The 25219-nt window shown below is 46.6% G+C and overlaps 2 protein-coding genes across 2 annotated transcripts in view; one reads left to right on the top strand and one right to left on the bottom strand.

Annotated features, from left to right (window-relative positions):
- Positions 1-8316: 8316 nt before the first annotated feature.
- Positions 8317-19173, bottom strand: PHF5A (PHD finger protein 5A). Its single transcript, XM_032346139.1, has 4 exons — positions 19048-19173; positions 18590-18613; positions 17897-18063; positions 8317-8974 (listed from the first exon to the last, which is right to left on the bottom strand). Exons 1-4 carry the CDS (start codon positions 19097-19099, stop codon positions 8885-8887), a joined length of 333 nt encoding a protein of 110 aa, XP_032202030.1. The 5' UTR covers positions 19100-19173; the 3' UTR covers positions 8317-8884.
- A 376-nt stretch (positions 19174-19549) lies between these two features.
- Positions 19550-25219, top strand: part of ACO2 (aconitase 2) — a 53894-nt gene continuing 48224 nt past the window's right edge. The window contains exon 1 of the mRNA XM_032346133.1: positions 19550-19663. Coding sequence (XP_032202024.1) covers positions 19628-19663 — 36 coding nt within the window. The 5' untranslated portion in view covers positions 19550-19627. The remainder of the gene's footprint in view (positions 19664-25219) is intronic.

Raw genomic sequence — 25219 nt, 5'->3', positions numbered from 1 at the left:
CCACCTCGGCGAGTCCCTCCAGGTCTGCGCGTGTGACTGGCCGACCACCCGCATGGCTCTCGCACCGCCCCAGTTATCATCCTTGGCGGGACCGGGAGCTAGAGGGATGGCGCGAGCTTGGAAGAGGTTTCGCTCCTTTATTCACTAACTCAGGTTGGCTCGAGTCTTCCGAGCGCCCCCTGCCTCGGCTGGGGATGCTAACGTCGAAGGGAGGCCGAAGGGGAAACGGGGGTCTGGGCACGCTGAGCGGGAGGAAGGGGAGGCGAGGAGAGGCCGGTAGGCCGGGGAAAGAAGCCTAGCGCCACATAAACCTTCTACTTGTCACCTCTGGCTCCCCGATCACCTCGAGGCCGGAGAAGGCGAGCGCCGGCTCCGCGCAGGCGCGCTCGCGCGCCCCCGGCCCGCCCCGGGTGGGGCCCCGCCGTGCTGCGCGTCCTCTCGTTTGCAACCACCGTTCAGAGCAGCATTTTTTCTATGTGGGAGCCCCGCCGGCGGGTTGTGGCGCCTGCCTGTGCCAGGGGCCCCGGGCTCACGCACCCGACGGTCCGTGGGGTTGCAGACCAAGGCCCCCTGGCCCTGAACGGGCGCGCCAGGTCCGCGCGCTCGGTCACTTTGTGACTGCGGGGCGCGGAGCTGAGGGGAGGGAGGCCTGTGCCCAGGTGAGGTCACAGGCGGACCCGACTGCCAGGTGGCGAGGAGCGGAGCCTCTAGGAGTTTGCGCGTTAAGGCCTCTGCCGAGACGCCCATTCCCCAATTCTCTCCCCAACCCCCGACCTTTATTCTCATTCCAGACGGTTCCAGCCCATCGGCAGTCGCCGAACCCACGTGGGGTGGCGAAATCTGAAAGTTTCCAGCTACGAACAGTTTGCATGTTTGTTCCTCGGTCACTTTTTCTGGCAAGGCCAGAGAGCAACGGTAGCGTGGGGGTTTAAAAGCGCTTTCCTTGACTGCAGCAGAAAAACGCTGGACTGGAGGGCAAACTCCAAGGGGACAGGGAGGCGCGAGGGAGCCTGAGCCCGAAACCCCCCATCCCCCACAGTGTGAGCGCTTCAACCCCTGGGGCACCTCCAGGGACTACTTGCCTCGTGCGTCAGCGGGTGGCAGAGCGTCACATTTACGCCCCCCTCCGCTATGCCCCACTCCACTCCTCCCCTTCTTTTTTCCTCCCTCTCCACCTCCCTCCCCTCCCCATCTCTCCCCGCTCCTCCCTCGCTCTCCCCTAGCGTGTTCCACGCGAGCAGTGAAACCCGGCCGACCCACAGGGTGCCAGAACACTGAAGAGCTAAAAATATAACCGGGGTGCTAGCAACAGCTTTCCGGTTGGTCGGCGAGCAGGGAGAGGCGGCTTCTGATTGGGTTTTCCATCCCACGGCTAGGATTAAGAACGGGGGCCAAAAACACTGGCGCCGGGCCCTTGGGAAAAGTGTGCGTTTGCGCAATGGGGCGTTGCAAAGGATGCTGGTATTTGAAGTCATTAGAGGGAGCAATGGTTTTGAATCCCAATTGTGTCCAACAACCGTGTTATCTTGATTTAATGGTAACAAATCTCTTTACATCATCAAACGTGCTTTTTTGTTCTTATATGGAGACCGTGTGAGGATTAAATATGATATAGGATGTAAAGCGTGGTTCAAATAGTTGGTATCTTTAATTTAAAGATGACCGTTCAGGCCAGATTGCCTCCTGCGTACCCTGTGCACGGTTCGGTATGTATTCCCGAGCAAGAAACCTTAGTATACAGAATGATGAGAAAGAAAGGCTACGGTGAGCGGAATCGAATTCTCCTAGGGCATCTCAGGAAGGAGGAATGGAGTCCATATAAGTAGAGAAAGGGTAGACATCTCTTACCTAAATTTAGTGCAGGCTGAAGGAGGGCGCACAGAATCCCTGGACAGAAGGCATAGGATTTCTGCGTGTTCGTGCTTTTGTTCTAATTTCCCCTGCAGTGCTGGAGACACACCAGGCCTGAGCAACTTAACTAAAACAAAACTGAGAAATCCAGCCTCCTTGGCAGTTGGGAGCTCCGGGTAAAGGGTTGGCATATATAGGAAGGGTTAAAATAGAGGGGCAAAAGGTAATCACCATTCTTAACTGATGTCTCCGCTTGTCACGTGGCGAGGAGGAGAGAGGATGATTTCTCTCCTCGGTGTGTGACTTCATCTTGCCAGGGCCTAATTGTGAGCTTAATTCTACTGGAGCATTCCACAGCCCCCTCCCATTTTAGATAATCATAGGTTGAAAGGTACACACGGTGTTTTCAACGTGGTGAGCTTCAGAAGCAACTCCCCTGTCTGAGAGTAAGTTACACCAGATGTTTTGTTGCCTTGACAAGTCAGGCTGGTAATAATTAACCCCAATTAGCTCCCAGGGGTGAGTCACTCTCTCGTACACGAATGCCGGGGCGAACTATTTTGTACTTCCTTTTGTGTTATCTAAGAAAATAGCTCCTCATGTTTGATTTTTTCAGATGCCCTGATCCAGCTGGGCAGAAGCAAAGACAACCCCAACAAAACTGGCTTCGGAGAAATATCTGGATGCAGGGCAAATGGTTCGCTCTTTATTCACCAACGAGGTGAGAGAACAAAGCTTCCTAAAGTTTTGCTAGGACACTGAAACTGTAGTGTTCAAAGAAAGTAACATCTTAACCTTGGTGGTAGCCGGCCACTTGGGATGGAGTTGATAAGCCCCACATCGGGCTCCCTGCCTGCTTTGCAGGGAGGCCTGCTTCTCCCTCTCCCACTCTCCCTGCTTGTGTTCCCTTTCTCGCTGTAATAAATAAAATATCTAAAAACAAAACAAAACAAAAGAACCCCAAACTGGTTAATCTTAAAGATTTTATTTATTTATTTGTTTGTTTGTTTGTTTGAGGGGGTGTGGGGGAGGGGCTGAGGGAGAGTGGGTGAGAGAATCCGTAGCAGACTCTGAGCTTAGTGCAGAAGCAGATGGGGGCCTCGATCTCACAACCCCCGAGATCATGACCTCAGCTGAAATCAAGACTGGGCCGCTCAACCACGGGCGCACCCAGGCACCCCTAATCCTAATTTAGGAGCTGCTAATTGGCAGGCCAGTGTCCACACCTGGTGGACGTATTGTCTTGGTATATACTAACACATTAACATTTTAAAAAAAGATTTTATTTATTTGACTGAGATCACAAGTAGGCGGAGAGGCAGGCAGAGAGAGCAGGGGAAGCAGGCTCTCTGCTGAGCAGGAAGCCTGATGTGGGGCTCCATCCCAGGACTCTGCTTTCATGACCTGAGCTGAAGGCAGAGGTTTAACCCTGAGCTACCCAGGTGCCCCACACATTAACTTTTTTTTTTTCCACACATTAACATTTTTAAAATGAGTTGACATTTGGGGCGTCTGGGTGGCTCAGTCGGTAAAGCGACTGCCTTCCGCTCAGGTCATGATCCTGGAGTCTTGGGATCAAGTCCCACATTAGGCTCTCTGCTCAGAGGGGAGGCTCCTTCTCCCTCTGACCCTCTCCCCTCTCCTATTCTCTCCCTCACAAACAAAATCTTTAAAAATAAATAAACAAAATGAGTTGACATTTTAAAAATTGGGAGATTGCACAAAGATATTTCCATTTGCTACTTCTCCTGAATTCATAGGATCTGAGCATCCAAGCTGGCAATTGCCTGGAGTTGAATGGCGGCTGCCTGCTTTAGGCCGAGTCTATATTCTTGGGTTCTCCAAGTCCTCACCACTCTCTCGTATCCCAGACATTGAGGCCAAGGGTCATATGCCACCGATTGTCTCATCCTGTGGTATTGGGGTATCTTTTACACCCCTCTGTTTTCAATCAATTATACTGCTCACTCAAACTCTTGATCTTGTGACCCATTTTTCAGTTTAATGTAATAATTAATTGAGTGATTATCCTGCAGTGGTGGGAGAGGCAGAAGGAGTTAAAGGATCTTACCTAGTTCATTGTTGTTAAACTCTGGGCTGTGATTCACAATCGTCAGTGGGGTCATGGAATCATGTGGCTTAGTGGATTTCAGACAAATTTTAGAATAGGATAGAATAAAGTGAAAATATTGGAGTGTGTTTACATAGTAAAGATTGTTTCATGAAATTTATTTCTGTTAAATGCGTGTACTAGGCCTGAATAGCCCAAGTGGGAGAGATTGTTCTGGAGTATGGTGCATCTGGAAACATTCATGAGCTGTCAGGAGCTTAGAAAGAAGAGGTACCCAGTTGGCTGGCTCATGTGATTGTGGGAGGCTATTTTGAACAAAGGAAATAGCCAAGAGGACAGGATATGGGCAAGGAATGTCCCTTTAACTGCCTAATGGAAGAGCACAGAGAGAAGTGAGATAAGGAAAATCTTGGGGATAGGGAAGAGGGAACCATTTTGAGGACCTTCCATGCCAGGGCTTAAATGCTTACCTATGAAAAAGTAGGAACCCACTGTAAAAAAAATTACCATTTATGTGAAGACTTCCCCAATAAGGGTAAGGAACTTACAAGGTCAAATTTAATTCGTACAACCTGAAGAGCTAAGCCTTGTTAGCCTTATTATTTATTTTTTAAAGATTTTATTTATTTATTTGACAGACAGAGAGCACAAGCAGGCAGAGAGAGAGAGAGAGGAAGGGAAGCAGTCTCCTGGCCAAGCAGAGAGCCCGATGCGGGACTCGATCCCAGGACCCTGAGATCATGACCTGAGCTGAAGGCAGCGGCTAAACCCACTGAGCCACCCAGGCACCCCAAGAAATTAATTTTTAAAAATATCTTATTTATTTATTTGAGAGAGAGAGAGGGAGAGAGCATGAGGAGGGCGGGGTCAGAGGGAGAAACAGACTCCCTGCCGAGCAGGGAGCCCAACATGGGACTGGATTCTGGAACTCCAGGATCATGACCTGAGCTGAAGGCTGTTAACCAACTGAGTTAACCAACTGAGCCACCCAGGTGCCCCACTTTTTTTTTTTTAAAGCAAGAGCACATGGAGTAAGTATAATGTTTGAAGGAAATTAAGTACAGTATACTTGAGAAACTGGAGGACACCCATCCTTTATAAAGCCTAGAAATGAATATCAAATACTGAATACTTAATAAATAATAGTAATACCATAAATCTGGGAAAGGGCACTGCTTTCTCAGGCTGAGCATGATGAGTTCAATTATTTCAACTAGACCTATGTAGGTATGCTTGTTTATTTTTTAGGTAGTGCTTTTTTTTTAAGAGGTGAGGAGGAGTAGAGGGAGAGAATTTTTTTTTAAAGATTTCATTTATTTATTTGACACACAGATCACAAGTAGGCAGAGAGGTAGGCAGAGAGAGAGAAAGGAGGAAGCAGGCTCCCTGCCAAGCAGAGAGCCTGATGTGGGACTCGATCCCAGGACTCTAGGATCATGACCTGAGCTGAAAGCAGAGGCTTTAACCCACTGAGCCACCCAGGTGCTCCAAGCACTTAATAATTTTTAAGACCATTCTGATTTTTTGTAGACATACACAGTTGACTGAGATCATTTTCTAATTTTCTCCGCAGAATTGTGTATATAGTTAGAGGTTAAAATTCGTTTGTAAGTTATATTTTCCCAACAGCAGATAATTTGGTACTGTTATTATCCTAATTTTTAAAATTGAAGAGGACTGAACTTGAAATTCCAAAATGGACAATTAAGGATTTGAACTTCAAGGCCATTCACTGGATCACAGGTGTTCTGAACTCATTCATTGTATTGTTCTCTTGGCCTTGGAAAGGAAACAAACCAAGAATGGGATTATGAAAGTAGGTGACAGAGGAGCAGAGTTCATTAGAATTCACTGGGTTGAGGTTGAACTTGCCCTATTAAGCAATGGAGCATGGAGGGGGTATGTCCTTGAAATTGGGCATTCATATTAAACTTGCAGTACCTTTCAGAGGTTCGCTCACGAAGGCTGATGGAGCACAGTTGAAGTGGTGTTTTGCTGAAACTAAGGAGTATCTTTTGATAAATTTGCAAATGCAAGATGTTATATGGACCAGGGGGTTAAGAAGCAAATTTTAAAAGTTGATTTGTCTTTATCCAGACAAAACATCTTGACTTACAGTACACATTGAAACTAAAATTACTTTAGGAAAAGTGACACATTCTTTTTTTTTTTTTAATTGCCTTTTTTTTTTTTTTAAAGGATTTTTATTTATTTGACAGAGAGATCACAAGTAGGCAGAGAGACAGGGGAAGCAGGCTCCCTGCTGAGCAGATAGCCTGATGCGGGGCTCAATCCCAGGACCCTGAGATCATGACCTGGGCCAAAGGCAGAGGCTTTAACCCACTGAGCCACCCAGGCGCCCCATCAGTGACAAATTCTAACCTGAAAATTACCTGGTTTCTACAATTTTGCACACCATAATCCTCCTGACCCACACTTTAGGATTGCTCAGAGAGCTCCCCAAACCCATTGCCCATTCTGGTTGCTTCCTCCACACAAATGCCCACCCCACCCCCTTTGCCTGTAGATTCTAATATATCCTTCAAAGCCCAGTTTATTATCCAGTTTGACTTCAGTTACTCATTTAATACTGGGGAGCTGCTGCCTGCTGGGCTGCAAGGTTGGTTACTGCCACCACGGAGCCAGCCCAATGGGAGACTGTCAGTAATCACCAAACACTAGGGCTCAGTTGTTAGGCATCTGCCTTCGGCTCAGGTCATGATCCCAGGGTCGGGGGGACTGAGCCCTGCATCAGGCAGGAAGCTTGCTTCTCTCTCTCCCACTCTCCCTGCTTGTGTTCCCTCTCGCTGTGTCTGTCAAATAAATAAAATCTTAAAAAATAAATAAAATAAAATAAATTAAATCTTTAAAAAAAATCACCAACACCATCAACAAAATGCTATGGTGCTATGTGGTATTACAAGAGGAATGAACTTAGACTGGGGTCAGGAGAGGCATATTTTGAGGAAGTATTTAAGGTCCAAAGGACATGTAACACCTGGACAAAAGGGGCACCAAGTATTAGAGAACACTTAATAGGTAAAAAGTACTGAGCGGGAAGGAAACCAGCAGTTGAGGAACTGAAATGAGCCCCAATGGCTACAGTGTGAAGAGTGGTAGGAGAGGAGGTGGTAAAGCTTTATCGTTACCCGCCCCCCCCGCACCATGGCTATGACCTTCCACTGGTTTTCCAGAGGTGCCCCCAACCTGGGCTAAGAAACTTCCTTTGTGCATCCTCACTGGGTTATTCTAAGCTGTTTCTGGCTGCCTTCATCATGAAATTTTTTAAAAATATATTTGACAGAGAGAGAGATCACAAGTAGGCAGACAGGCAGAGAGAGAGGGAAGCAGGCTCCCCACTGAGCAGAGAGCCCGATGCGGGGCTCGATCCCATGACCCTGGGATCCTGACCTGAGCCGAAGGCAGAGGCTTTAACCCACTGAGCCACTCAGGTGCCCCCACCATGAAATTTCTTGAAGATAGAGATTATTTTATAGTTTAATTTTTGACCCTCAATATATCCCAATTAATCAGGTGTTCTGTTGATCCTAACCAAAACTCTGACAAATGGTCAGAAGACTGTAATTTTTTCCTTGGCTTTGCTGCTAAATTTCAGTGTAACCTGGACTAAACCCCAGTATTCCTAAGGACTCAAAACGTGTTTCAACTCCATAGTGTTAAAGACCACTTGACTTAAACCTCAAATTATGGGGGCATCTGGGTGGCTCAGTGGGTTGAGGCCTCTGCCTTTGGCTCGGGTCATGATCCCAGGGTCCTGGCATCGAGCCCCGCATCGGGCTCTCTGCTCAGCAGGGAGCCTGCTTCCTCCTCTCTCTCTCTCTCTGTCTGCCTCTCTGCCTGCTTGGGATCTCTGTCTGTCAAATAAATAAATTAAAAAAACAAAAACAAAACAAAAAACACAAAAAAACCCTCAAATTATGTTTGTGCCTCTTTCGGATAACCAGCTGACCTCTAGTAGGCAAAACGTATAGATGTGTTAGGGTAAAGAGTATGTCTGGATTTGCCCTTATTCTGTATATTTACTTAAAAAAAGGAAGGGGGAGACACATAAGTAAGTATATGTTCACTTTGTGTTATGAATCGACCAATTTCTGTTCTCTGAACTCATCAATTTGAATACATTTTGTCTCATTCCTGTGACCATTATCAGAAGTCATTTCTTCAAATTAAAGTTGAACAGGAAGAAAAAAATAGCTTCTAAAAACAACCTTGATTTATCTATAATGAAGGGCACCAATGGTTCAGAATCCCTTCCAGCAATACTAAGAAAACACGGTGGTTGATGAATCCCAAGACGTCTATCCTGAATCACAAATTCCTGGGTGACTAAAATAAATTCCTAGAGCCAAACTTAAATTGGGACTGTGACCGAGTACCAGAAAAGAAACACCTGCTTTATTAACACAACAGCAACAGAAAGGGTTTCCAAGTTCTTCGAAGGAAAATAACATGAAGAGGCAGCACCTGCTAAGTGTTACAAGACTCAGTGCCCACGCTGATTGTTCGAGAGCTCCCCCCCACCCGGCAGATGTCTCCTCCCTCAGGGCTGCTGCCAAGAACAGGCTTCTCACTGCGGTAGCGTCACAGTTAATTCCTCAAACAGGAGACTGAGATGGTATCATTCCTGTTTCAGAAGCTCTTGGTGTTAAAGAAGCGGCGGCAGCAGCAGCTCTTAGTGTAGAGAACACAGCCATTTGGAAAATATGCTTGTTTCTTGAATTCAAGAAAAACCATGAGCCAATCTATCAATTCTTCTCCACTCTGGTCTGCCAGAGTGGGGTCTGAAGATTCCTTTTCTGTCGCTATCACATGTCTGGGTAAGAGGGGGAAAGGTGGAGGGGGGGCCGTGGACGAGGGCTCTCCTCCCTCTGCGCTGGTGGTGGTCGCTATCTCTTGTGGCAGCTGCAGGAGCAGGGGGGTGGTGGGGAGGCCACCCAGCAGTCACCTCTTCTTGAAGCCGTACTTTTTGCGTTCATAGAAGAGATCGGTCTTAGAGCTCCCCAAGTTGACAATCTTTGGGCAACCATCTCTCTGGAAAACAGGATAGAGAAGTTGTTAAAAGCCTCTGAGTCTGAACTGAGAGGGGCTGAAGATAAAAATAACTTTTGGGGGGGCGCCTGGGTGGCTCAGTGGGTTAAAGCTTCTGTCTTCGGCTCAGGTCATGATCCCAGGGTCCTGGGATAGAGCCCCTCTGCTCAGCAGGGAGCCTGCTTCCCTCCGCCCCCGCCTGTCTCTCTGCCTACTTGTAATCTCTGACTGTCAAATAAATAAATAAAATCTTTAAAAAAAAAACCTTTTGGATCAGTGGATTTGGCCATTTACTTTATCTGTTCAGTTGTCCTAGTCAATCAATCACCAAGAATTTATTCCACTCTCCAGCCAGGGAGGCCCCCACTTCGAATGCTGGATTCTCAGCCCACTTCTGTCATTAATACGATGTAGCTGAGGTAGAATTTAACTCTTAAAGATTCCAAAGGGTTTTCTTCAAGTGGAAGGTAAAAACCCTGTAATGATCCTCTATAGATCAACCTCTCTAGATCTCCTCCACTATCTCAAGAAAGAGAAGAAGACCTCCAAGGCAAAAAAACCTACAGGCTTTAGGAGATAGTACATTACATGTTAAATACCATAGGGCTTGATGTGTCCTTATTAATTCATTTAATTTGACACACGATCTTGGGGGAAGACTGCCCCTGTGCTAGAGATGGCTACTGAAGGTCTGTACTCTGATTTGTAATGACATGTTCCCCTGGCCACTCTGTGAGCTTGAGTGGTTTCAGTGAAGCCCCTGGGAAGCTGTGTTCTGCAGAGATGATGACTACGTAAGTTGCTCGGGGATGATGGGAGGAAAATTGGGGAAGATGCTACTAGAATAAAACCTTCACAGTCCTGATTTTATTAAAAACTGCTGTCAAAGGAGGTTGCTCCCTGGGACACTGGACTTTAGAATGAATTAATTGATCAAGTTCTTAGACATCACATTTCTAACTTAGGTGATACCTCTTTTGGGGGACCAATATCAACAACACCATACAAAAATCTCTAGGAACACACAAAGCCAACAATAACATCTCATTATTTTATAAAAACATGTAGTATGTATTATTGTGAGGACTGCCGTCTGACGAGTTCAGCGTGCTGAGGGAGCCAGGGAGTGGGCCCAGCCCCAACAACTCCCGATATGAACTCAGGCTGTGTAATCTGTACTGAAAGTTCTGGTACAAATGAGGGTGAACCTGCCTCTTATGGTGGAAGTGGACTGATACCAAACACACAGGTGCTCTAAGCTCTTTATCTTTAGAGATGCTATGAAATTTTGTGCTAGCATAGCCTGTTTAGTCTTATTATTGCCTTACTGACTTATCCCCAGATTCTACCAATACCGTATGAGGTGAGGATGTGCTCTCTGGATCGGGCTGGCTTTTGTTGAATATGCCTGTAAATGGGGAGCAGGAAGAGGAAGAAGGAAGAACTGTTAAGAAATCTTGGAGGCTGGGGCACCTGGGTGGCTCAGTCCATTAAGCATGTGCCTTTAGCTCAGGTCATGATCCCAGAGCCCTGCTTCAGGCTCCCTGCTCAGTCGGGAGTCCGCTTCTCCCTCTTCCCCTCCCCTCTCTTGTGCTCCCTCTCTCAAATAAATAAATAAAAAAATATATATATTTTTAAAGATCTTAGTTATTTATTTGACAGAGAAATCACAAGTAGGCAGAGAGGCAGGCAGAGAGAGAGAGAGAAGGGGAAGCAGGCTCCCCATGGAGCAGAGAGCCCGATGTAGGGCTCGATCCCAGGACCCTGGGATCATGACCTGAGCCGAAGGCAGAGGCTTTAACCCACTGAGCCACCCAGGTGTCCCAATAAATAAACTCTTAAAAAAGAAAAAAAGAGGGCGCCTGGGTGGCTCAGTGGGTTAAGCCGCTGCCTTCGGCTCAGGTCATGATCTCAGGGTCCTGGGATCGAGTCCCGCATCGGGTTCTCTGCTCCGCGGGGAGCCTGCTTCCTCCTCTCTCTCTCTCTCTGCCTGCCTCTCTGCCTACTTGTGATCTCTCTGTGTCAAATGAATAAATAAAATCTTTAAAAAAAAAAAAAAGAAAAAAGAAAAAAAGAAAAAAAGAAAAAAAAAGAGAGAGAGAGAGAAAGAATCTTGGAGTGTGGGGGTGCCTGGCTGGCTTAGTCCAGGTCATGATCTCAGGGTTGTGAGTTAGAGCCCCACGCTGGGTATAAAGATTACTTAAAAATAAAAAAATCTTAAGAAGAAACAAGAAACAAAAGAAATCTTAGAGTATGATACAAGTATTTATGAGCTGAGCTAGGGGATATTTTAAAAAATACCTGCAAGGGGCGCCTGGCTCAGTGGGTAAAAGCCTCTGCCATGATCCAAGGGTCCTGGGATTGAGCCTGGCATTGGGCTCTGCTCAGCAGGGAGCCTGCTTCCCTTCCTCTCTCTCTCTCTGCCTACCTTTCTGCCTACTTGTGATCTGTCAAATAAATAAACAAAATCTTTAAAAAAAAAATTAAAGAAAAATAAAAATACCTGCAGAAGTCTGCCTTATGGCAGTAGTTCTTTTAGCAACTGCAATGTCTGAATACTAGAAATTTCATCCTTTCTCAGATCCCCCCAGAGGACCGACAGATCTCCCCATTCCTAGCACAGGGGCTTTTATTTTTATTTTCAGCAGCTGTAGTTTGAATTGAAGGCGCCAAGTAAATACATCTTATGGCCACTTAATTTCTAAAATTTCATTTTAGTAGACACCAGGGGCATCTGGCTGGCCCAGTCTGTTGGGCACTCACCCTTGATCTCAGCATTGTGGGGGGCACCAAAATATCAAGTGCTTGTTTCAGTTATACTAAATGTGTCCACTGAAACAACTCTGAAGAGCCCTAGGCTGGGCTCCTGTCATGACCACCAAGCAGAACTCAATGCCAATGGGTTTCCTTCCTGAAGAGGACTGTATTACAAGTCCATTTCAGCAGGAAAGAGAGCTACAAACACTACCCTGACCTAGTGACAAAACCCCAGGACTTTCAAATAATATTTTATTTTTAAGAAAGCTCTACACCCAGTGTGGGGCTTTAACTCTCAAGTCCAGTATGGAGTCAAACGCTTCACTGAGCCAGCCAGGCGCCCCTCAAATAATATTTTATTTTACTTTATTTTTTAGTATTTATTTATTTGCGGCATAGAGTGTGAGTGGGGCCAAGGGGCAGAGGCAGAGTCTCAAGCAGACTCCCCACTGAGCATAGAGCTTGATGCGGGGCTTGGTCTCACTTTAGATGACCTTAGCTGAAACCAAGAGTTGGATACTTAAGGACTGTGTCACCCATGTGCCCCCCACAGTAATATTTTAATTTTTAAAGACTTATTTATTTGAGAGCGTGAGCGAGCACGTGTGCACAGGAGTATGCATGCTGGAGCAAGCAGGGGGAGGGGCAGAGGGAGAGGAGCAGACTCCCCACTGAGTACGGAGGCCGATGCAGTTGCGGGCTCAATCGCGACTCTGAGATCATGACCTGAGTCAAAATCTAGTTGAAGGGTGCCTGGGTGGCTCAGTGGGTTAAAGCCTCTGCCTTTGGCTCAGGTCATGATCCCAGGGTGCTGGATCAAGCCCTGTGTTGGGCTCTATGCTCAGCGGGGAGCCTCTTCCCCCTCTCTCTCTGCCTACTTGTGATCTCAGTCTGTGAAATAAATAAATAAAATCTTAAAAAAAAAAAAATCTAGAGTTGAAGCTTAACTGACTGAGCCACCCAGGTGCCCCAAGTAATATTTTAAATCCAACACTTATCATTTCCAAAACATAACACACCAAATGGAAATCTATACAAAACTGAAATGTAGGGCGCCTGGGTGGCTCAGTGGTTAAGCCGCTGCCTTCGGCTCAGGTCATGATCTCAGGGTCCTGGGATCGAGTCCCGCATCGGGCTCTCTGCTCGGCAGGGAGCCTGCTTCCTCCTCTCTCTCTCTCTCTGCCTGCCTCTCTGCCTACTTGTGATTTCTCTCTGTCAAAATAAATAAATAAAATCTTTAAAAAAAAAAAAAAAAAAAAAAAACCACAAAACTGAAATGTAGGAAAAGGCAATTAAAAAAAAGTCTGAAATCAGAGAAACAATTACTGGGGCACCTGTAGGGGCGGCTCAGTCAGTTAGGTGTCTGCCTTTGATTCAGGCCATGATCTTGGGGTCCTGGGATCAAGCCCCATGTAAGGCTCCCTGCTCAGCGGGGAGTCTGCTTCTCACTCTGCCCCTCCTCCCTGCTTGTGCTCTCTCTCCCAAATAAGTAAATCTTTAAAAAAAAAAAAAAAAAATTTATTTATTTATTTATTTGACAGAGATCACAAGTAGGCAGAGAGAAGAAGGGAAGTAGGCTCCCCGCCAAGCATAGAGCCTGATGCAGGGCTCGATCCCAGGACCCTGGGACCATGACCTGAGCCGAAGGCAGAGGCTTTAACCCACTGAGCTACCCCGGCACCCCTCAAATAAGTAAATCTTAAAAATAATGAAAAATACAATTACTGAAAAGTGGGTCCACATCTTTATTTCTTACAAATGATAACAAAGAATTATGAAATGGGTGTGCCTAGGTGGCTCAGTGGGTTAAGCTTCTGCTTTTGGCTCAGGTTATGATCTCAGGGTCCTGGGATAAAGTCCCTCGTTGGGTTCTCTGGTCAGCAGGGAGCCTGGTTCCCCCCCTCTGCCTGCCTCTCTGCCTACTTGTGATCTCTGTCAAATAAACAAACAAAATCTTAATCCGCCTCCAAAAAAGTAGTAGTTGTAAAGAAGGTAAATTTCTAAATTAATTTTGAAAAGTACCAATGTCTTTTTTTTTTTTTCAGTCTAAGGGCTCTTCTGTTCACTAAACAGGGGGAAGAGAATGATGTAAATAGCAAGAGGGAGAGGCGCATACTTGACCACCCTGAGAAGAGCGACACAGTGCGCCAGTTTGAGAAAATGCTTTGACTTTGACCACCCATTCTTTTTTTTTTTTTTTTTAAAGATTTATTTATTTATTTGACAGAGAGATCACAAGTAGACAGAGAGGCAGGCAGAGAGAGAAGCAGGCTCCCTGCTGAGCAGAGAGCCCGACATGGGACTCGATCCCAGGACCCCGAGATCACGACCTGAGCCGAAGGCATCGGCTTAACCCACTGAGCCACCCAGGCACCCCACCCATTCTTTTTAAAAAAAAAAATTTGATAGAGATCACAACCAGGCAGAGAGGCAGCAGAGAGAGAGAGAAGAGGAAGCAGGCTCCCCGCTGAGCAGAGAGCCCGACAGGGGGCTCAATCCCAGGCCCTGAGATCATGACCTAAGCCGAAGTCAGAGGCTTCAACCCACTGAGCTACCCAGGTGCCCCTGACCACCAATTCTTAAAGGTGATAACACCATCTTCAATATTACCAGTTTGTGTTTATCTTCACCCAATGAAATCTTATTCCTTAGGACTTAATTTCTCTCGTTAGAGGGAAAATATAATTTGAATTTTAACTTTTCTCTTGGGGTGGGGAGAGGCAATAGTGAAATGAAAAACCTGAGAAACAAGGAGCCAGACAACTTGGGTTCTAGGCCTGGATCCGCCACTGATTAGCCATGTGACCTTGGGCCAAGTTGTTTAACATCTGGAAGCTTTAGTTTTCTCGTTTGTATCACAAAGGCCTGTTAGAAAAGAACATTCAGCACAGCTTGGGGCACACAGCAAGAGCTCTACGAATGTTAGTGGCTGTTCTCCTCATCTTCTAGTTGGGAGAGCTGAGGAGAATGTAAGTAAAAGAGATAAGTCGAGGGGTAAGGAGACATCAGATCAGAATGCTGCTGCACTGTAGAAACTACAAATGAGTCCTCTGGCAGCAGTGGCCCCAGACAGGACTCCTGAGTATTCTTGATGCTGAAAAACTAAGTGAAAACACCCATTTAGTCCACGGGTCTAATTCCCTTATAAATTATGAAAGTGCTAGGAAGAGGAAGGAGTATGAGAACTCCGGCTTGCTTTGATGGCAGGATTTCTGCCTAGGAAAGAAGTCTGAGGGACTTAATCTCCATGAAGATCTGTAGGCTGAGAGGCTGGATCAGGTCACTAAACTGCTCTGGGTCCTCTGGAAACTACTGCTGAATAAATGTAAGCTAGATACCGTCTCAAGTATCCTCAGAACACTCCTGTACATTGTGAAGAAGACGGAGTGATGTCTAGAATAATTCTCAGGAATGGAACAAAGCACAAAGATCCAAAAGTATCAGTTCACATACCACATGCAGACAAGTCAGACAGTAATTAACATTTATTAAGCACTCTGGTTACAAGCTTATTCCAGACAAGAACTCCAGCTACAACCATGTAGACATGCAAAAAAAATGTTGTCCTTATGGACTCTGGAGCTAGTTTAAGACCTATTCGTGTTTTCTCATCACTGCTGTTGCCTTCCCGCGGTTTCACTGCTTACAGATTATAAATGTTAAATACTGTAGACCAGACACTTTATATGGGGCACTACTAGGGACGGCTTACAGAGGAAGCACCAAAATGTGGACCATGCCTGTAATACATACCAGACACTAAACCAAGAACGTGGGAAAAGAGAGATAAACAGCGAAACCAAGGTCCTTTCTCTAAAGGGGTACAACCCAGTTGGTGGGTCAGATGGACAAAGATATGCTTTGACACACAAAGATAAATGCAAATCAGAGTTCAGGACAGGGTAATGTTCAAATCACCAACTGAAGTTAAGTTTTTGGTATTTTATCTATGTCCTTTCTCACCTCCCTAAAAAATTAGAAGACATAATGGTGTAAGAAACAGTTTCATCTGGCCCGATACGTCCCCCTTCCTGGGGCTAGACAGGCTCCAAATATACAGAATCAGGAGGCTGGGTGTTTCTACTCAACATGGGCACATCCTCCCACAAGGACTCACAAAAGGATGACAAGGAGTAATGGGGACACCACGAGCTTTCGTCAGACAATCTGCACCTGCCATTTTATAGCTGGTGACAGACTGTAAAATTGGGATAACGTGGGACGCCTGGGTGGCTTAGTCAGTTAAGCATCTGCCTTTGGCTTAGGTCACGATCCTGGCTTCCTGGGATGGAGTCCTACATGGGGCTCCTTGCTCAGCAGGGAACATGCTTCTCCCTCTGCCTGCTGCTCCCCCTGCTTGTGCTCTCTCTCTGATAAATAAATAAATAAAATCTTTTTTAAAAAAGGGGATAATAATAATCCCTATTTAACAAAGTTATTGTGAAGAATAAAGGATGACATCTAGAAACTACCTACTGTGTACGTGGGAACGTTAAGAATCATGTATCTTTTTTTTCTTTTAAGATTTATTCGAGGGGCGCCTGGGTGGCTCAGTCAGTTGAGCGTCTGCCTTCGGCTCGGGTCACGATCCTGCCATGCAGTCCCAGGCCTCCTCTCATCCCGCGGCCGGCTTCGCCCTCTCCTTCTGCAGCTCCCCCTGCTGGGGCTGTTGTGCAGGCACACACCTGTGTGTGCACTTGAGCACCCTCAATCTCTCTCGGTCAAATAAAATCTTAAAAAAAGAAAGAGAATTAAAAACAAAAGTAGCGGGGGCAGAGAAGCCTCAAGCGGACTTCCTGCTGAGCGCAAGCCTGACCCCAGCTAGTTTCCAGGACCCTGAGATCATGACATGAGCTGAAACCAAGAGCTGGTTCCTCATTCTACCAAGCCACCATGGCATCCCTCATGTATCTTTTGCCTGACCCCAGATTTAGGTAACCAGGAACCTTCCATTAGTGATACTATTATGACACTTAAATTTTTTTAAAAAAGATTTTGTTTATTTGTCAGAGAGAGAGCATAAGCAGGAGGAGTGGCAGAGCAGGCAGAGAGAGACGCAAGCCCCCTGCTGATCAAGGAGCCCAATGTGGGACTCCATCGCAAGACCCTGGGATCATGACCTGAGGCAAAGGCAGACGCTTAACTGACTGAGCCACCCAGGCGCCCCACGCTATCCCCGTTTTACAGTCTGTCACTCAGCTAATAAATGGTCCTGGGATCATGACCTGAGCTGAAGGCAGACGCCTAACCAACTGAGCCACCCGGGCGTCCCCACAATTTTTAGTGTGTCATACGTAGGAAGAAGAAAACAAGCAGATTCACCGTCCCCACCCTCTAAGAAGGCTCCTGCTTCCAACCTAAACAAAAACAGTAAAACTTGCTTTTATTATAGATCTACAAGCCCCCTATCCTGGCATTTGACTAAAGGAATTGAGTAAGTAGCCACCGCCACTACACAATATCAAGGAGCAAAAATGTCACGAGACAGAATCACAATCCTGCACTATCAGCCCAAAGGCATTCTTTAGCCAGTTAAAGTGGAAATCAACTTGAGGTGTCCCAAATTCAACTGTCACCACATCCACTCAAACAATCTTTCACGATAGGAAAGAAAATGACTGAGCAGCTATTACCTACTGTGCACTGTGCCTGGACTCACAAAGGCAGGATACTGTTTCTGAAGAAGGACAATCAGAGGGGTGCCTGGGTGGCTCAGTGGGTTAAGCCTCTGCCTTCGGCTCAGGTCATGGTCTCAGGGTCCTGGGATTGAGCCTCGAGTCAGGTTCTCTGCTCAACAGGGAGCCTGCTTCCCCCCCTCTCTCTCTGCATCTGTCTCTGCCTACTTGTAATCTCTGTCTGTCAAATAAATAAATAAGCTTCTTAAAAAAAAGAATAATTAGAGAGAGAGAGATCAAAGGAGTAGAGAGAAGGCTCTCCAAATTGCTGACGTTGACAAAGTTTTGTTTCTGTTGCATTTCAGCCCTTGATGCAAAATAACCGCCTTTTATTGGACGACACCCAGCTGACCTCACAGAACTTGAGGAAATTATAACCTGCGTGCCTAGTTGGACACAATAATCTCCACGGGCCATAGGAGTTTGCCCTGGTTGGCAAGAGTTACTAAATAAAAGCAGCAAAGATCAGATGGAAAGCTTAGTGTACACTCACATCCTTCTCCTGGATGGTGCACTCCTTACAATAATAGGCATCCGAGACTCCAGGGCCTCCACAGATCACACAGCGCCCCTGGTAAGAGCCATAATTACACTCATCACATATGCGCACCAGAGTGCAGGGACGCACGTAGGAGTCACAGATCACACACTTGCCATCACCTGGGAAGAAGAGAGAATGGAATTACGCCCACATACAAGTACCTCCTTAGGTCTACTGCCCTGCTCCTGCTATGGGGAAAATACAGTGGTCTCCACCCCCTAGTGACTTTAGGACTCTCTATTTTGGTATTACAAAACTCAGCTAACCCTGTGTCCCTCTCAATCCCTTCAACGAGTCAGTTAACCAACTAATATATAAAGAGATTAGAACATCACCTCATAGACAAGAAGTCTCCATCACTACTGGCGAAGAACTGTGTATGGGTCGTTGGGGAACAGGGTCAGGCTATCTCCTGGCCAAAGCTACAAATTTTCTCAAAAACCCAAACATAATGTTTAAAATGTGCAAGTTGCAACGCAGAGATGGAGAGGGCTTTGGTTGCAGCCTGGTACTCAATGTTCACAAACTTGCAGGCACATCTACCCAAAACCCTCTTTGTGGCACTGCTGGAAATGCCCGTTTGCTGGCTTTAAACAAACTGTGAGGGGAAGGAGTGGGGGTGTTTGGGAGGGCGTGTTCACTCACATTTTTCACACAGTCTTCCGATGGCTGCAAGATCAAAGATGGTAAAGAGTACAATTAGAATTGGTTTTGACGAAGAGGGGAAAGATCCTCGAATCTGGGGTGGCGACACAGCAGGGACTGCAGTGAGCCCTAAGGGCTCCTATCCATCTAACCCTCACCGTAAGGTTCCATCCGAAGCAAACCCACACCCTTCTCAGCCCGCTCCCAGGTCCTGGGCAATCTGAGCTTCCTCGGACCTCACTCCCGTCGCCTGCCTGAGTCTCAGCACGCGCGCCCCCGCCCTCTTTGCATCAGAGACCACAAACGCGCGCGCTCCCATGCTATCAACCGTGAGGCGGGAAACGTGGCGCCTCCGAGGCAAAACCCTAAGGATGAAATCGGAACCTCTGACCACCTCCCACCCTCCAGCTCCTGACACCATCCCCACCCTGACAGCCGGGGGCAGGAAGCTGCCTCACCAACACCAGCCTGCTTGCGGCAGAAAATCAAATCCGGATGATGTTTAGCCATAGTTCCAGCGCAAGCCGGCCACCGGAAACTTAGAGAACTTCCGTCCGACCTTTAACCTCCATTTTCCAGCCCCCCGGTCGCCGTGATTGGTTCTCCAGGCTTCATCAAGACTGGCTCGCGCTCGCTCGCCCGCGCTCGCTCTCGCGTGATCTAAGCCTTAAGTTAAAAAAATAGAGGAGTTTCCGTCGGTGCTTGGGAGCCAGGTCCTGGCAGATGCATGGAAGTCATTAAAAAATTTGCCTTTCCCAGATTTGGATGGAAGAGACAACTGAAATTTGCCCTTCGATAGCACATCTATGTGTCTGGTATTTACTTCCGCAAGTGTTTTTATGCAGCTCTTTCCCTTTCAGGCGTCCGTTTCTAACACGGGAGCTCCGCCCAATGCGCTCCCCGCGCTCTCGTCCCTCTACCGAGGCCCCGCCTTTACCGTTACGCGTTTCTCTTCCAGGCCACGCCTCTGCCCCAAAGCTTTAAGTACGCCGTGGTTCACGTCATCTTTACGCGACCTCATCTTTGTCAGTGCACAAAATGGCGCCTTACAGCCTACTGGTGACCCGGCTGCAGGTGAGCGAGCTCAGGGCCCTCTGGGTTCACGAGGGCGGGGAGCCTCCTACTGAGCCTGCAGCTGTGGGCGAGGCAAGGCGAGGCGGGCCCGACCTCCCGCCGACTTTCCGTGGACCTGTCCGGGCCGCGGGCCTTGCGCGGGTGTCCGCTCCTCCCGCGCCCGAGGTCAAGGCGTCCCCGGCTCCGCTCTCCCAGTCCTGTCCCCGCCCCGTGGGAAGCGTAGGTCCAAGCAGCGGCTGTCAGGTGAAGAGTGGAGGCACCCCTTTCTGAGGACTCCACTCCGCTCTTTTGTAGGGTGTCTTTCCGTTCCTCAAGGTGAGGACAAGGTGACTGGGGGGCGCGGTCGTTGTGGAGCCCGCTAGGCCCAGAGTCTGAAGGCCTCACTTCCCATCTCTAGGCAGCAGAGCCCTGCTAACCAGGGGCTTCTACGATTGCCAGGCCTGGAGGCTGTAGACGAGATTGGTACCCTGTTCCATTTTAAAAGGATCCTGCGGAACATACAGTCAAGAATGCGAGGGGGCTTTCTTGGCCCAGACATAGTAAGGATAGCAGTAGTCTCTCATCTTTGCAAGATTGCAAGACTGTTTTAATTCCTCATCTTATCATTTGATTCATATAATCATCTGGTGATATAATTCCCATTGGATAGGCTACAAAACTGCTAGAAAGTAGGTGAAAGTTTGTGTTCTCTTGAGTGTCACCGAGGTGCTTTTTGGAGCATCTGCCCTATTTACCCTTTTGTTCTTGTTCATGTCAGTCTGTCTTCTCTAAGCCAGAGTGTGATCCTCGAGCTGACATTGTATTTGTGAGAGTACCAGTGTAGAGTATTTTGAGCTCAGTTCCTTTTCATTTAGGAGGTAGGAGGATAAAGAGACTCAACAGTTTGACCTTGACTCTTCTGTTACGAACCACCTAGAAAACTGACTGTGACTGCCAGATGGTTTTCTTCACTCCTAACTTGATAACACTGGGAAGGTGTTACATGGAAGATTTCAATGTCGGGCAGGTATTTTATTAATAAAAGTAAAGCAAGCAATAAAGTCGACATTCTCTGACAACCTTTTACATTTAACTTTGTGAATCTGCTTTGAATCAAGTGGCATAGCTTTGATTATAAAATTAAAGAAGTTATGTGCTATACTCTCAGGAAGCATTGTGTTACTAGGGTTTGTTTTTGTTTGTGTTTTTTAATCACGTTGCTTAAATTTAGACCATATGGTTTAAAATGAAATCATCATTTGTCTTAAATACTTCTGATCTCTCAATTTTGGACAAAGACAAGGGGTTTGCCCTAATTTGCTTTTTAGAACTTTTTGATTTTTTAGGTTAATGATGTAGAAAGAAAGGTAGTTGTTTTTTCCTGATCCTGCTGCCCCATGATGTAGTGAAGTTAGGCAATATTATTTGATGGTTAAATGATTACAGACTTAGTGATCTTGGAAGAGAGGACTAATATCACAGTATTTAAAAAAAAAAAAAAAAAGGATTTTGGAAAGCTTTTACTGTTAGACCAGTATAGAAAGAGATTTGGTCCATAGTTCATATTCTTTCCTGACCCTGTGACCTTGAGCAAATTACTTTTGGATTCTAGTTTCCTCACCCGACAGATCACTGGGGATAATCTTCATTGACAAATGCTTACTGAGTACTTGGTTCCATTCAGATTGTTATGAAGTGATAAGAAAATGGAATATATTTGTTTTTGATCATCATGTAGTCCAGCCTCCTCTTTTACAGATGGATAATCTAAGACCTTGGGTGACTTCCAGTAGCAGAGTCAGGATTAAAATCGAGGTGTCCTCGTTTGTTTATTCAGCTAAGATGAATGAAAAGCTGTATACCACACTGCCTCTCAGTAGCCAAGCTATCTTAAATAATGGCCTGCTAACACTGTCCTCTGAGAACCTTGTAAATTTACCTTTTTTGTATTTAGCTACATTTGAGAAGTGATGGTGCTGCTTGAGTTGTCATGTCTGTAGAACCCTGTCCATGCATTCAGTTTATTCCGACCTCATTCCATGCATATTCATTGAGTACCCACCACTTGCTTCAAATACAATAATAAGCAAAGCAGACAGTTCCCATTTTCATGGAACTTCTACTCTATTCTTCTACCATACTATATTCTATTATATAGTCAATGTGTTTTGCTGCAGAGGGCCTTGAAAATCTTCTCAGCCAAAATATTTTTCTTCTGCCCTTAGCTGGACCAAAGGTGAAGGTAAATAATAGAATGAATGATGGCAGTTTCTACTGCCATTAAGAGTACCTAACGTTTACCTTACTGTGTGCCAGTAATCCCACAGGATGCCGTGAGATAAGGCAGACCTGTTGGCTCTAATAGTCGAAGAAACAGGATTGGAGAAGAAACACAGTATGATGCTTAAGAGCTGGGTTCTGGCGTCATACTACCGGGACCTGAAAGCTGACTCTCATATTCCCCAGCCATGACTGAGCAGATTACCTGACCTCTCTACCTGTTCCCTCACCAGTAAGATACAGATAATGATAGTACATCTGGTTTATTTGATTATTGTATTATAGTTGCAAACTAGAACCCTCCCTGTACCTAGTAAGGGCTGTATAATTAAGTACAATTAAGCTAAGTAACATGAAATAAACTTGCCTAGGGCCTTATTATTAGTCATTAGCAGGTGTGATTTGAATCTGTACCTTGTTTTTTTGGTACCTTTTTGATTCCAGGGTCTGAGTTCCTAGCACCTGTGCTATACTGCTTCCCTTTGGCATCAAGACTCAGCCTATCCACCAGGGTACTGTTAATGCTTCCTTACCTGGGAACAGATCTCCTTAAGTTGAAAGTGTTCCACTGTTTTTTGTTTGTTTGTTTTTTAAGATTTTACTTACTTATTTGACAGATAGCGATCACAAATAGGCAGAGAGGCAGGCAGGGGAGGGGTGGGAAGCAGGCTTCCCCTCACTGAGCTGAGAGCCCGATGTAGGGCTCGATCCCAAGCTCAATTCCTGAGATCACAACCTGAGCCAAAGGCAGAGGCTTTACCCACTGCCACCCAGGTGCTCCGAAAGTGTTCCACTGTTTAACAGTGCCGGCTACCAGCTTGTAAGGTTAGAAACAGAGAAAAAAAAAAATGGAGGTCAGCATTTTGAAAAGCCCCATTTACTCTCTGGTGTTTATTTTTTATTTGTGTGCACACAACTGTGGATGGTAGATAAAAAGGGTTGGGTGCTTGCAAATATGTTTCTTAGGTCTTTGGTTTTGCCTTGAGGTGCTGAGTTGCTGAGTTCTTCATCATGTAACCTCACGTGCAAATCCGAGATGGCCATTAACTACAATGGAGTCTGACAGATTTGGCAGAAGTTAAGTTCTCTGTCAAGTGTCAGGTTAAAACAACCACCACCACCACCACCTTGGGAATTAGGAAATGGGTCATTCTGGTTGCATGTCCCTGTGGTCCGGTCTCGGGTATCCTGTAGTCAGCTGGTGACTGGAGTTGAGTAGATGAATGAATGATCGAACGGATGAGTAAGCAAACTTCCACAAACGTCAAGTCTAAACTTTGGGCAGAGAGAGTAGAGTCACCATCTTGAGAACTAGGGGAGTGCATTGTTGCCTTTTGAACTAGCTGTTTCCAAAATGTTCATTGACAGCTTTAGTATATGACTAACACTATTCTAGACTCTGCGAGTGCAACTGTGAACAAGAATAGTGGATCTTATATTGTAGTTCTGGGCAAACAGAAGATAAACAAGTAGACAACATTGTAGCTGCTAAGTGCTACCAGAAAGGTAGATTAGGAGCCTGTGGTAGAGAGGGTCAGGGTGGGCATGTGACATGGCTTTAATTGGGGTGGGTGGCAAAGGCCCTACAGAAAAAGGTGACATTTGAGCTGTTACTTAAATGACCAGAAGACAGCCTTCAGTTTTGGTTTTTTTTTTTAGATTTTATTTATTCATTTGACACAGAGAGATCACAAGTAGGCAGAGAGGCAGGCAGAGAGAGAGAGAGGAGGAAGCAGGCTCCCCGCGGAGCAGAGAACCCGATGCGGGACTTGATCCCAGGACCCTGAGATCATGACCCGAGCCGAAGGCAGCGGCTTAACCCACTGAGCCACCCAGGCGCCCGCCTTCAGTTTTTATTTTTTTTTTTTTAAGATTTTATTTATTTATTCGACAGAGAGAGAGAGAGAGATCACAAGTAGGCAGAGAGGCAGGCAGAGAGAGAGGGGGAAGCAGGTTCCCTGCTGAGCCGAGAGACCGATGTGGGGCTCAATCCCAGGACCTTGGGATCATGACCCGAGCCGAAGGCAGAAGCTTTAACCTACTGAGCCACCCAGGCGCCCCTGACAAATAAAATCTTTATTTAAAAAAAAAAAAAAGACTGGCTCTAGGGAAACTGCTTGTTCCTTCCCTAATCTCCATGCAGGTGCTGCTGTAAGAGTTGGGGAGAAGAGGTAGAAATGAATCTGTCAGCTTCCTGATTTTATTCTCTAAGTTGACGTGCAACTTTGGGAAAGTGGAGTTTACAATTACTTTTGTAATATATATTTTTTAAGATTTTACTTATTTGAGGGCGCCTGGAGGGCTCAGTGGGTTGAGCCGCTGCCTTCAGCTCGGGTCATGATCTCGGGGTCCTGGGGGCGAGTCCCGCATCGGGCTCTCTGCTCGGCAGAGAGCCTGCTTCCCCCTCTCTCTCTCTCTCTGCCTGCCTCTCCATCTACTTGTGATCTCTCTCTGTCAAATAAATAAATAAAATCTTTAAAAAAAAAAAAAAAAGAGGGGGCGCCTGGGTGGCTTGGTGGGTTGGGCCACTGCCTTCGGCTCGGGTCATGATCTCGGGGTCCTGGGATCGAGCCCCGCATCGGGCTCTCTGCTCGGCGGGGAGCCTGCTTCCCTCTCTCTCTGTCTCTGCCTGCCTCTCCATCTACTTGTGATTTCTCTCTGTCAAGTAAATAAATAAAATCTTTAAAAAAAAAAAAAAGATTTTATTTATTTGAGAGTGAGAGCAAGCGTGGGAGCATGAGTGGGGCATGGGCAGGGGAGAGGGAGAAGCAGACGTCCCGGTGAGCAGGGAGCCTGACGCGGGACTTCAGCCCAGGACCCCGAGATCATGACCTGAATCGAAGTCAGATACTTAACCGACTGAACCACCCAGGCTCCCCACGTTTGTAGTATTTTCATCATCAAAGTCTGGGTCCTGGGAGAAGTTGGGCCCAGTGGGAGTATTTCTGCTTCTGTCCCGCAGAGAGAGACCGGGACAGCTTCTGATGAGGAGCTTGAATTCTGGGGCCGGCTGCAGGAGCCCCTCTAATCCCCCGCACTTCATGCTGTGTCGCTGGGTTCCTTCACCTTCTGCTGGACATTCGTGGTGTTCTTAATTGTTCATTGAGGGAGCCGTAGAGCCGGTTTAAGACAAGGGCCTGGCCTGTGGAAGAGCTCATACGCTGGCGAGGAGGAAGTCACTTCCTAACCGCACAACACGCTGGCCTGAAGCAAGGAGGGAAGGGGTGAGCCGGGCCATCGTAGAACTTCGGTGTCTTGGGACGCGTTTAGTCTGTGCCACACACATCGCTGGTGTTA

The sequence above is a fragment of the Mustela erminea genome, chromosome 6, assembly GCF_009829155.1.
Source record: "Mustela erminea isolate mMusErm1 chromosome 6, mMusErm1.Pri, whole genome shotgun sequence".
In the NCBI taxonomy this organism is placed as follows: domain Eukaryota; kingdom Metazoa; phylum Chordata; class Mammalia; order Carnivora; family Mustelidae; genus Mustela; species Mustela erminea.
Note: the sequence above shows the minus strand (reverse complement) of the source record. Positions and strands in the feature narration are given on the sequence as shown.